Below are 13,234 nucleotides of genomic sequence, written 5' to 3' on the forward strand. Positions count from 1 at the left end.
TATTTCTATTAAATATTCAGTTCTGTCTTAAGTACCATTATATTATATGGTTGATTCAAGCTTTTATTTATGATGCTTAAACCAAGCCTGTGATATTACCTTGCCTTTATTTCAAATTGTATAATGTCATTACTTAGGACATTACATAATTATAAGATACTAATCACTGATTTAAGAATATTTCTTTACTACAGTAATTATTTTGACCCAAAGTTACAGTAGAGGTTGGGCTATTCTATGATTGTGTATAGATATGACTACTTTGCTAATTCTTTTGATTCTCTCATAATATAATTGAAGAGGTTTATCTGTAATTAAATGAAAAATATTTTCAGCATCACCCAGACTTATGTGTAGATTTCTTTTTCTTGTGAGCTATACATTCTCCTATCAAAATGGGCTTTTCCAGTTTCATTTATTTAGGTTGTAAATTACACAGTAGCTGTATTGAATTTGCAAATACTACTCATTACATTTGATGCTCTCTGGCTTATTCTGTGAGAGAATGTATGTGTTAGTTTGAACGTTTTACTTTTTTCATCTGTTTTTGTTTTGCTGCTTTCCATTTTTGTGCTTTTTGTTTAGCATAATTACTCTGGAAAGGACCTGTGGAGTTGCATAATCTAAAACTGTCATTTTAAAATTGAGAAACTAAACTGCGGAGGAACCAAACTTATTTGGGAAAAATCACACAGCTAGCAGAGTGGAGTCTGTGATCTTACTTCCAGTCATTGTGTTACTTTCTCTTACCACACTGCCCCATACTTTCATTTTTGAAGTAAAAGACATGAGTGTTTGCTATCAGTATGTGCAAAAATTAGATAAAAATAACAGTCCTATTGCCAGTGGACATGCTGTTGACATGATGCATGCTATTTTTTCATTATTTTGATTTAAATATATGTTGAAACTTGAGTAACATTTTTGTATAATATGCTTTGAATAACAGGTCTAGATAAAATTGAATTTCTGCAAAGCCATGAAAATCAAGAAATTTACCAAAAGGCTTTTGACCTGATCGAACATTACTTTGGTGTAGATGATGATGACCCCAGCATTGTACCTCAGGTGGATGAAAACCAGCAACAGTTTGTATTTCAGCAGCAGGAAGCACCAATGGAAGGGTTTCAACTTTAACTTGGTGGCAGAAAAAAATTAATGGCTAAAAAGGATAGCTTCAGATATCTCCTCTTTGTTACCATGTCAGTAGGAATGTTTGATGTGTTTTTATGTAGAAAAGAAGATGATGCATTTTTAAAAGCAAAACAAAACAAAAGTTCCCGTTCAGCTGCAACCTTTCAGTATAGCTTTGTGTTTATTTTGATGTGCCTATATATATGTCTTTTATTGTTTTGTCTATTTCTTAACCTACTATGAACAATGAAATGCATTATAAAGTTATTTAATAACTTAAGGTTGAAAAGGAGAACTTTGGTAAAGTATGGTTCTGAGTTTTTTTCTAGCATTTGGAGACTGCATATTAGCAGTACAGATATTTATAATTGCATTTTGGCAGTAAGTCTGACAGGCCCAACCTCTACTAAATCTACCTCTATCTTGAAGCAGAAACAAAACAAAAGGCTTCAGAAGCATTAAATAGTGTAAAAGCTAAATTCAAATGTGAAAATAATCTATTACTTTAAATTATAAATCACTGTGCTGTAGGTTATACTGTGCAAAAAAATTACAACAGAAAAAAGCTATAAAATTTATTTATAAAACACATTAGAAATATTGTACTGATAATCAATTAAAATGTGACGATTGTGAAGAGAGAAGCTGTTCTTCATGATGAGCACATTAAAATGATTATGCAACATTAAATATTTGTGTTTTTAACATATAAATGCTATTATATTGGTATATTTTGTATTTTGACCAAATGTGCTACCATTTTTGAAATAGTGTTTTATAATTTTTCACGCTTCATTTTAAAAAGCATCATTTTAAGGGATGCCATCATGAATCTAAAGTAGTGCTGCATAGCAAAAATAATACTGTAATTCTTTCTCTGATTTTTCAGAGCAGTAATTGGAAAGTTTCATTTTCTTTTTAGTAATGAATTTAGGTACTTGAAGGGCAAAGTTATCCTGAAGAAGTCACCTTGATATGTGCTAGTTTATTAAATATACTTATGTTTGGACACTAAAAGATGATGTTTATGGAAACTGCTAAGGATTCTTTAATATAGTTGAAATCTATATTAGGATTTTTTTTTTAATACTCAGAAGATCATACTGCTGTTTGTTATCAATCAGTGTATTTAAAATTACATTTGTATCAGATTGGTCAACATAATGTATGTGTTTCATGTATTAAAGGCAAAACCTCTTCAAACAAACTTGAAGAAAAGTTTCAATAGAAAAATTATACATATATTTATTTATGGATACATATATATGTATGTGTCTGTGTATTATTCTCACAGTACTATACTTGGTAGAGTTTTCTAAGCAGATATGGTACTGTTGAACTCAGTTTTTTTCATTTATAGTTATATTCAGGCTATTTACATTTCCAATTATATAACTAAAATATTTAAAAGTTAGTTTACAACTGTTTTAAGATGGGAACTAAAGCATTTTTGATATGATTCATAGTCTATTCTGTAAAGAAAGATTTCATTTATGATAGCATTTATAATGTTTCTGCTGGAAATCAGAGGCATGTTACAAGAAGAAAATATATATATGAGTACTTTTAAATAGTATGATACTTTGTAAATTATAATGAAACTAAGCTTTTGGCAAGACACTTAAAACCTACAGCTCTAAAGTACAGGTTTAAATGGTGTCCATAATGCTGACTATCTGCCAAACCTCTTTTATATTAAGTAAAAGATTGTATCTGTGCCCTTTTTATTGTAGTGGAAGTTATGAAGTTTAGTATAAAAAGTTTCTTTTGCATTATGTATGTTCGAAAGAACAGGGTAGTTATATTAAAGATTAGCAAATTGATGGTGAATTTATCAGATAAACACTTTTTGTGGTATAGATAATTCTAAGTGTAAGGTGACAGGGTATTCCACTCTTTCTATTCAGTTGAACTTAATGCAGCATAATTCATAAACTAACCAGCTGTGCCTGCTTTTATTTTGAGGACCCTGTAATCACATTAATAAATCTCTAAACGAAGTCTTTCAAACAAATAGTTCTTATAGAAGGAAAAATAATACATATGTTTGTGCACATGCACACACATAGAGGATGATCTGTGAAGGGAGGATTTTAAAAATTTTGCCAGTATAATAAACATATCTCTAAGTACAGATATTAACTATATTTTATGCATTCAAATACAAAATTACATTTGATTTCATGGACCTGTTACATGGGTATTTGATTAGACTTGAATGCAAGGGACAGTAATAGTTGGGATCAGCTATTGGTGCGGTGATGACTTTATTGAACGAAGACTAGCAAATTCTTTGTTCTCAAACTTTTTTTCAATGTGGCTACTTTTTTCAAGTGTACTATTTAAAATGCTTCAAAATGTGTTTTCATTAATCTTCACTGACCCTTGTGGGTAAAAAAATGTTTTAACTTCTTTTCCTAAGATTCATTATATTTAAATCCGAGAGAAGCTGTGCCAAAAAAAAAAAAATTCAAACATGTAAAGGGGACACATGCAACATTAATGCAAAAATCTAGACAATACTTGAAAGAGTCCTTTACATTTATTTAAGTAAATTTGGTGTTTTGTCTTAATTTGAATTTTTACTAGTTAATCTATGCAATTGTGCTTACTTGTTTTATATTTGTAAGTACTTGACTCACTGGACTGTTTTTTGTTTGTTTGTTTTTAATATAAGTTTTCTTTCTAAAGATGTTCCTAGGACTTAATTCTTAGTGTCATTTTATTCACTTACTGGTAGTTTCAGAACAAGCAAGCAAAAAAACACAACACAAAAAAACAAAGTAATAAAATCTCTTGGTAACAGTAAAACCTGTTTGCAGTTAAAGCTTGATTTGTTTGATAAAGGACTAAAAGAAGCATACCTTTGCCTTCATATCTTTCCTCTCTTAAGAAGGAGCATTATGGAAAAAGTATGATAACAAAGTCTTAGTGGATTTTTGTTCCTGTTCTAAATTCAGCAGTCTGCTGGCTGCTTTGTGAAACAGAGATCCAAGTATTGTTAACCTTTACTCACTTCAGTTCATAGCATTACTGTTTTATGAAATGTGACATATTAGGAGCCAATATGCTAGGGCTCTAAAAGGATAATGTATTAAGTTCTGGTTGGGGAGTGGGGGATGAAGGGGGGACATTGTTGCCTAACTAAATCAACATTTGAGCAGTATGCAATATAATATGTTACAGCACTCTATTAAAAATAATAAAATACTATTTTACAATTGCATTTATGTATGTGTGTATTTCATTTATTCTTAGATTATATGTATATCCTAGCAGAGCAAAAACAGATGCCATCATTGATTAATATTCCACCCACTTTCTAAAACCAGTAAGACAAAAGTTTGTATGAAGCAGTATGTTGCTTTTATTTTAGAATCTATATATTTTGCTATAATAGGAAAAATGTCTAATATATTTTTGTCTCTCAAGCCTTGGCAATTACTGGACATTCATAGTTTTAACTGAGATTATTTTTTCCTATTCTGTTATTTAATACAATACAATGGGTTTATTTAGAAATTGGAGGGTTTAACTTTCTTACAGTACTCTGGAACGTAAGGCCACAGAGTAGCCAAGCCTAGGGCCCCCTAACCTAGTGTTTTTATCTTTCACCACCACATTTTTTGCTTTGGATGATTTCATTTCCTTCAGTATTTGAAACTATGTTAATCACAGAGTAGTGAAAGTAATTGGATGAGTTATTTTCAGTGTACAGTGTTTCTAGTCTGCAATTTTAATGGCAAATGAATTACTGAAAATGAATGAAGATACAATGTACATGCCAAAAAACAGACTTCAGTGTGCAGTGGAGTTAAACTTCCCAGAAATCCCTAAATATATCCTTTAATGAGGTGTTTGCTTAATTTTATACATGTTCTCTAATTTCCTTTCATATTTGAACAATTGACTAAGTTAAATAAACACATGATCCCTCCCTCCTTTTAGCACATCTAATGGTTTTTTAAAAAAATCCTCACCCGAGAATATGTTTTTCATTGACTCTAGAGAGAGAGGAAGGGAGAGGGAGAGAAAGAGAGAAACATCAGTGTGAGAGAGAGACACTGATAGGTTGCCTTCCACTTGCATCCCGACCTAGCATCGAACCCACAGCCTGGATATGTGCCCTGACTGGGAATCGAACCCATGACCCTTCAGTGCATGGGCCGATGCTCCAACCAACTGAGCCATACCTCCCAGGGCGCACATCTAATGATTTTTATGTTTGTTTCAGTAGTTTAAATTTTAGGAGACATATATATCATACATTATTAATATCACTTTATCATTACATTTTTTTCATTCTGTTATGAAATGAAAATTTCAAATAATTTCACTGGCAAGCAATGCCGCACAGCACCACCAGAACTAAAATGCTGACTGGGGCAACCCCACCAAGTAAAGAACTTGGAATGCTCAGTAGTTAATGTACATTTTAATTTGGAAACAGTAGACAGTTTAGGCAATTTAATGTGTAATACCCCAAAGTGCCTGTTATTTAAAAATGGAATATTTTATACTTGTGGAAAACTTTACTGTTGAGGTATCTTTCTTGTTCCCTATAAAAAGAATAACTAGAGGGGCTATTCAGTTACCAAATACAGTGGAACTTTGGTTGAAAATTAGATTTAGAGAGTCCTTAGTGATTTTAGTTCAACAACATTTTAATGACACGCAGTGTTCATTTTAGCTTTTTCTGTCATGGCTAAAAACTGGGCTAAACATAAATTGTGACATATCCAATGGAATATTATACCACTAGAAGTGAATGAATTCGTGCTACACACAATCTGCGGATAAATCTCACAATGTAACGTTGAGCATAAGAATCTATGCTCCCAAGTGCAGGTTGTGTAATTCCATTTATATAAAGTTCAAAAACTAATGTATGGTGATAAAACTCATGACAATGGTTACCTTTGGAAACTAATGACAGGGCTAAAAGGAGGCTTCTGAGCTGCTGCTGCTGTTCTACATTTTGACCTGCACAGTGGTTACTCAGGTGTGCTCACTATGTAAAAATCTATCAAAGTGTGTATACACTTTTGTGTACTTGTCTGAATGTATATTTCAATAAAAATTTACTAAAAGGTAAAAATAGAAAAGACTGTGCTTGTCACCAAAAAATACCCATGGCAAGTGTTTTGCCAGATACTCTACTTGAGCTATCTTCTGTTGTCGCTGATAAGATGATATCCTGATTAACCCTCCGTCACTTAGAATATCATTTAGCCTTAGCCTGTGCAGCCAAAGCAGCTTCTTCACGCCACTTAGCTTTCTTTGCCAGGTTCCAGCTTGTCAAAGATTCATGTCTTTCTACAGCCTGAAAAAAAACAAAAAACAAAATGCAAAGCATTGTAACTCTCTGGAAAGAATTTGTGTTTTAGATAGACATATGTAGGAGAGATTCAGTGAAAGGGAGAAAAGTAATTTAAACCATCTGTCAGTAATAGTATCCAAGAAAATGATCCCTTGGTATAGAAAACAAATTGCTTCAGTTGCTAGACTTCCAATCAACACGGCAGCTGATGTCAGAAACTTGCCCCATCCTTTCTTGGCGCACACAGATATATTTTGTATAAAAATTAACTCAAAGAAAGAGAAATCCTCAGGTATCAGAAATGAAAAGAACTCAAAAGGCATGAATTGGTGGGGAATGAGGAGGGCTGAAGTCAGGATAGAAGGAAATGGTTTCATTCTGGGGGGAGCAGTAGGAAAAAATACTGGCTTCAACAGCCATGGGCTGGGAGTTTACCCTCTGTACCAACCGGCAGGTCCAGGATTTGGATCTTGGGCATAGGGTTGAGCTACCAATGAAAAGTTGGAGGTACCAGGAAAAGGTACCCCTATGAAATTACCAAAACATCTCTCACCAGCCTGAGGAACTGGCAAAGAAAATAAGCTTTTATTGGGGTGGGGGGAAGGAATCATCTGTGAAAAGAAAAGATAATTAAGGAGTAAAAACTCTAGCTAGAAGATAGATCTGAGGAAATAATCATCTAAATTCAGCACAGTTAAGATACAAAAAACAGAAAAGAGAAGTTAAGAGACATGGAGAATAGAATTAGAAGTTCCAACATACATTCGTAGTAGGTGGAGAGGGAACAGATACACTGGGGGTAGGGGCTGTCTTTGAAGTTATGACAGCTTAACGTTCAGAGTGAGGAAAGCTATAGGCCCCTCAGACCGAAGAGCATACAACGTTCTTAGAATAAACAGAGGTGTGACATTGGTGGAAGTCTAATACGCATCTCGCAGCTAATATATCCAAAGAGAGGACTGTCATGCCTGCCAGTTCTTTCTCCAGCCTTACACAGCTCAACAACAGCACCACCATCCATCTGGTTGTTCAAGTGAAAAACCAGGGCTTTGGGGTTTCTTTCTTCTGTTTTCTTTCCTCTTCTCACTTTGAATTTATCACAAAGTTCTCTTCTTTGTACCTCCCCAAATATATTTCAAATTGCTCACCTTTTCTCTCTAACTGCCACAATCTTACTTAAGGTACACGCATTAACGACTCAAAATGAAAGGTGAGCTGGTGAGAGGCAAGAGGGGCGGCGGCGAGGCGATTTCAGAAGATACTGCGGTAAACTAGGCGACAGGTGCTGGTTATCTCAGACCAGGGCGATAGCAGGAGAGACGGTGCGCGCTGCTCCAGCTGTGGGTAGGTTTTAAAGGAGAGCCAACAGGATCGATGACATATAATGACCTCATGAGCACTGGAAAGATGATGCAATAGTGCCTGGGGGAGGCCATTATAGACGGCGTGGTCAGCAGAGCTTTCTTTGAGAATGAGAAGAAGCCGTCTATGGCAAGAGCAGGGAAAGGAAGGAAAGCCTAGAGAGGAGAAAGAGTTTGATGTTTCAGAACACAGAAAAAATAATCAGTGCAGACGGAGCATAATGAACAAAGAGGAGATGGTGCGAAACAGGGAGGGTCCGGACAGTGTCAGGCTCCAATCTGTCATTTAGGAGCTAAAAAAATCATCAACTTGGTGGGCAGTCATTTTATCTAGGGAAGGTCAAAAACAAGAGATGACCACATTTATTTCTGTGTTTATGTGTTCATCCCAACAAAGACTTAAGAAATTTTCCATTTGCTGAGAATAATTTCAAAGCATAAGTTCTTTGCTAGGGTAAGATAATAGAAATGAATGGCCATGTGCATAAAATCAGTAAGCTTAGTGGCCCTAGTCCACATGTGAATTATTGGGCTCAAATACTCTTGAAAACCTGGAAAGTAAAGAAGAGCAAATCATAGGAGCAGGCAAAATTATCATTCTAAAGAGCCGTCCTCTGGGCATCGGCTAAACATGCCCAGAGCATGACGCTGTATGGATCCAAGCAAACCAGTCTGTGTGACATGGCTGTCAAAATCCAGTTCCAACTCGTACTGAGCCACTAAAACATGATGTTCATAAACAAGAAAGTTCTAATCACGCTCTGATGGGCTCAGTCGCAGGTGTCACAATGACTAGAGACACTAATCAACTGGAGTGTGTCCAGAGGAGAGCTCCAAATAGAGGGACGTTTTTAGGGACAGAGTAATGAAGACTGGAGAAGACTCATAGGGATGTGTGAGATGTCTGCCAATATGTGTGGGGCTGCTGTTCGATGTAAAGTTTGATCAGCAGATGGAAGGATTTGGTTAAGCAGGAAACAAAATTAGAGTAATTGATTAGCTCTTAATTTCTCTCTAGAAAGCACATATTGAAGACGGCAAGAAAAAGGCTCAGATACAGGATATAGACAAACTAGTCCGCCTTGGTGATCACTTCCCACTTTTGCATTTCTTACTATTTTGTGATTCTGTGCTATAGCTAATTGAGTTCACGACTTAAGGAATGATCTAGTCTGGATAACGCTCACACAACAAAGTTCTTCTGTGCCGATTTTAACCAGGCAACACACTGTTCTGTTCTGTTTTGTTTTTATCTTACAAATGGAAACAAACTTTTGTCTCTCCTGCTCATATAGTCCATTTGTTGACTCAAATTTCCATGAACAAGTTTGTTTCCAGTATAGATAGATATATGTGGGTCCCTCAAGGTGTCTAAGAAAAAGTTGTTCTTACATGGAAAGAACAGCAATATTCCCCAAATTGAGAACAAAGCTCTTAATACTTTTTAAAATTCTCAGTCTATTTTCACCCCCACACTCCTAAGTGAAAACACACTGTACTTCTGTCTGTCTTTTCTTTTCACGTCTGTCTTTACCTTAAAGAGGTACTCACCCTTTTGGCCGACGCTATCACTGCAAAGCAGGCGATGACTGTGAGCCCAATCATTATGTAGCAAGCTTTCACTCGAGCTTTGTTTCTTGCAGCATCGATCATTTCTCGCCTACATCAAGATAGGTATTCTGTTAAGGACATTAAAGCAATATGATTTCCTGACTGGCATAACAGACAGTGATTTGTAAGGTATCTATTCCAAAAATTTCCCTGAATGCAAATTGCAGATGTGAAAGACTTCCAACTGCTGGGTCATCATCTTACCGATTTCAAATGAACAGGTATATATTTAGGTGTTAACTGGTGTTAGCACTACAAAACCAGTGCAGTTACTCAGTTTCTAACTGACCAAAATATAATGAACTGCTAGAGATTATGGCCTGACTGTCCATCCTTTGACTTTTTCCACTGGTTCAGGGGTAAAGGTAAGCATGAAAGCCACTGTATGCCTGACTCGTGTTGTTCATTTGTTTGTTTTCAGTTTTAAACAGGCTGTTTTTTAAAACTCATTTTCATCATTTTGCTTTTTTACCGAACTCCCAATCTCTTCTTGCCGCCCCCTCCCATCCTATCCCAGTTAAAGAGACTGTTACACGTTTTGTGAGGATGACTGTTGTTACACTGCTATAATACATTGTATATTTTTGTGAGAACAACTACAGAGAAAAGGTGTTTCCTTCATGGCTTTGCGCGAAGTTTTTGGAAGAAATGATTAAAATCACAATGATTTGTCAAAGAAAAAGAGAAAGGACGCCTGCATTTTCGTATTATTATTCTGAAATTTTACATGCTTATTTGAAAACTGAGTAGGCTAATTCATTAATAAAATTACAAGCAAGTTGCCCCAAATTTTAGATATACCGCTTACGAAGCAGTGTTACAAAAGTAATCATGCCTGTAGGCCTTTTATATTGAAGTCGACTTTAACAGTGTGCAGTAATATGGAGCAGCAGTTTATAAATACACATAATTAAAAAGTGATTCTTGAGAATGTACTAATGTACTCAACGGTATTCTTTCTTACCTAATGTCGAGCTTAAATAAAATGCAGTTACATAAAAAATGTTTTCATAAAGACAAGTTACCGTTTCTCTTAAAAATGAAAAATGTTTCCACTAGTCAAAAAAGCACAGAAAACCAATACCTAGACTGTTTTCCTTAGACTTTAGGCAGATTAATGTTTTCAGACATCAGCTGCAAACAGGCGAATATAAAGACATGTCATTAGATTATATTTGTTGTTGACTTTTATTCCAGATGGGACCTGATAGATCTGATCTTTTTTACCCATCCGTCTGACTTTGATCTACTCTACCAAATTAGTTTAGAACAGAAAGGACCAGAAAAAGTACAGTTATTAATAAATATCATTAATGTCTGGTACAAAAATTATAGGTCACTTGGTAATTACATGCCCATTAAGAGCATAAAAAGTGAAAACTGTCTACACTGTAAAAGTCAGCAGAGGAGGCGTATACCTTCCAAGTAGCAATGCTTTAAAAAAAATTATAGAAAATAGTAAAATGAAAAGTGTTCAAATACTTTCATATTTTCAACCCCAAACTATAACACTTTCCGTAGGTGTCTTGTTCAAAGTTAAATTCCCCTGTTTATAATACTCCTTTTAACTGTGATCCTGGGGAAATGAAATTATTTCTGTAAAATGGATCTCTTCACACATACAGCTGTATTAATACGATGCTGGGCCTGGAGTCGCCTGACAAGCATTAATTTACAATACATTCTCGATTACTTTATTAGGGCACTAGCACTCAAAATCCAAAAAAAACAACTGAGAGTGCTGTTTTAGCATTGCTGAGGCTAATTTCTGCTTTGGGCTGTCTGCAGTTTGGAGTCTATAGATCTCAAAGAAAAGAAAGTTTCCTTTATAATATTAAAAAAGTCTCTGGATGAATAAATGCTGAAAAACACTTCAAGTTCCACGATATTTCAAATTCCATATCCATTCCTCATGAAATAATTTGATCCAAGAAAGGAATAAATGTTTGAGAATTCATTAATGAGTGAACACATACGAACACGTTTTATTTTTTCGTTTAGTTAAGATGCTTTTGGTAACTAGTAAATTAACAAGCAAGAGAAGTGTAGGTAGTTACGTGCAGAACAAGATGTAGGCCCAGGTTTCAATATCTATTCTCACAGGCATTTATTATATCGTATAGAGATAACATACAGAATCTTTGAAGTCCTTATTTGATATTATAGTTCTAGTCTCTTTTTAGAATCAGTTTAAAAATATTAGGTGGATTTTATTCTTAGTGTCCTCCCTTCCCTTTTTGCCCACTCCCCTGCAAAAATGCTGGCAAGTTTATGGGGCTTTGCACGAACTGAAACTGCAGGAAGGATAGTTTTTAATTTAGTTTCTTGTTTGCATTTACTCTGGAGGTGACGTTGTCAGCTTGCTTTATCTTTTACGGAGCCTTTATCGTGGGTTTGGGATGGAGACGAGGCCAGCGATGCGCTGGGGGTCCTGGTCCTACTAAAGCGGGGCTCAGAGGGGCGCAGAGCCGCGGGTACCCCAGGCGTCTCCCGCCCAGGAAAGGAGGCCACGCGGCCGCTTCCCGGGGAGTCTCCAGCCGACACCGGCCGCGGCGCCGCCCGGGCTGCGCGGGGAGCCCCCGCCGCGCTCGGCCCCGCGCCCCCGCAGCCACCTGGGGTGCGCGCCAGGGCCGCGCCTACGCTCGGCCTCCAAGAGCCGCCGCCTCAGGGGTAGGCGCTCCCCGGGGGGTGGGGGGTCTGAGCCCTGGGGAGGCGCCCACTAACTTCGGAGTTTTCACGCAGCTTCAGCAATCTCCCTGGAAGTTTAGCTGCCACTGTCCAGTCGAGGGCCTTGACATTTAACCGAATGGGGCGGGGGGGGGGGCGCGTAGGTAAATTCCTTAAGGTGTTGGGTGTTCCTGCGGAGCACCGAGCAGCACTGCTACCGCCTCCGCTGCAGGGTGCGCCCAGGTCCGGGAGCGGACGGAGCCCGCAACCCTCCAGGCCCCCGCCCAGAGCTCCCAGGGCGCACTTACGGGATCCGAGGCGGGATGTCCTCCATCGCTTTGAAACGCCCGGTCCACAGCAGGATTTTCTTGTCGAATTGGGAAGGCTTGTGCTCGGCGGGGACCTTGTGAACCTTCCCTGCTGCGGAAGCGGCGGGGGTGGGTGGGGGCGCCGAGAGCGCCGGGGCGCAGCGGCTCAGCGCGCCCACGCCTCCGCCCCAGCGAGGCCCCCCGCTCGCCCCGCCGCAGCCCTCTCCCGGCCAGGCCATTCCCACTCCTGACTCACCCGGACTTTGGGGCCCCGAGCCGCTGGGGGGCCCGCCGCTGGAGTAGCGGGGGAGACCCCGGGGCCGGAGAAGCGCGACCGGCCGTCGTGCGGCTTCTCGAGGCGCCCCCGGGGCGCAGAGGAAGGTGCGCGCGGGGCAGAGGCGCAGGAGGCTCCCGGCGGCCGCGAACATGCTGCGTCCCGCGCCCGCGCCCGCAGCCAGGGCCGAGCCGGAGCGCGAGCTCCCCGCGCCCCCGCCCGCCGAGCCGCGCTCCCCGGGGAGCCGGCCGCGCAGCTGGAGCCTCCGAGCGCGTCCGCCCGGCTCCCAGGCCCGCCCCGGCCGGCGGCCCGGGCCGCAGATTTCCTCCGCAGGGGGCCCCAGGGAGCAGCCCGCCTCCGCCTGGGAACTCCGCGCAGACATTTCCTGCAGCTCATTCCAAGGCACGTGTTTCTTTGCGTGGGGTAGAAGCGTGTTTCCATCAGGCGTTCGCCCTGCGGTTCCACTTGCTGGTACCCAGGAGAAGAAATTCAAACCCTCTGCTTGCAGAGCAGGACGCTTCACATGCTTACCCAGGAAGGGTAAGCGAGGGCAGCCAGC

At 39.0% G+C, this 13,234-nt stretch overlaps 2 protein-coding genes across 2 annotated transcripts in view; one reads left to right on the forward strand and one right to left on the reverse strand.

The window, feature by feature from the left end:
• KPNA5 (karyopherin subunit alpha 5) overlaps positions 1-4,357 on the forward strand; it is a 41,981-nt gene extending 37,624 nt beyond the window's left edge. Inside the window, exon 14 of the mRNA XM_081139709.1 lies at positions 950-4,357. Coding sequence (XP_080995835.1) covers positions 950-1,137 — 188 coding nt within the window. The 3' untranslated portion in view covers positions 1,138-4,357. The remainder of the gene's footprint in view (positions 1-949) is intronic.
• A 125-nt stretch (positions 4,358-4,482) lies between these two features.
• On the reverse strand, positions 4,483-12,946 carry FAM162B (family with sequence similarity 162 member B). The gene is made up of 4 exons (XM_081140807.1): positions 12,658-12,946; positions 12,402-12,513; positions 9,367-9,475; positions 4,483-6,457 (listed from the first exon to the last, which is right to left on the reverse strand). Exons 1-4 carry the CDS (start codon positions 12,827-12,829, stop codon positions 6,359-6,361), a joined length of 492 nt encoding a protein of 163 aa, XP_080996933.1. The 5' UTR covers positions 12,830-12,946; the 3' UTR covers positions 4,483-6,358.
• Positions 12,947-13,234: the final 288 nt, after the last annotated feature.

This window comes from Miniopterus schreibersii, assembly GCF_964146895.1.
Source record: "Miniopterus schreibersii genome assembly, chromosome: 6".
Classification (NCBI taxonomy): domain Eukaryota; kingdom Metazoa; phylum Chordata; class Mammalia; order Chiroptera; family Miniopteridae; genus Miniopterus; species Miniopterus schreibersii.

Excerpts from the sequence above, each read along its gene's own strand:
- FAM162B (XM_081140807.1), bottom strand. The coding sequence starts at position 12,829 with ATGTTCGCGGCCGCCGGGAGCCTCCTGCGCCTCTGCCCCGCGCGCACC. Across the intron at positions 9,476-12,401 it reads GACATCCCGCCTCGGATCCC|GCGAGAAATGATCGATGCTG; the intron begins GTAAGTGCGCCC and ends ATCTTGATGTAG. Across the intron at positions 6,458-9,366 it reads TGATAGCGTCGGCCAAAAGG|GCTGTAGAAAGACATGAATC; the intron begins GTGAGTACCTCT and ends GTTTTTTTTCAG.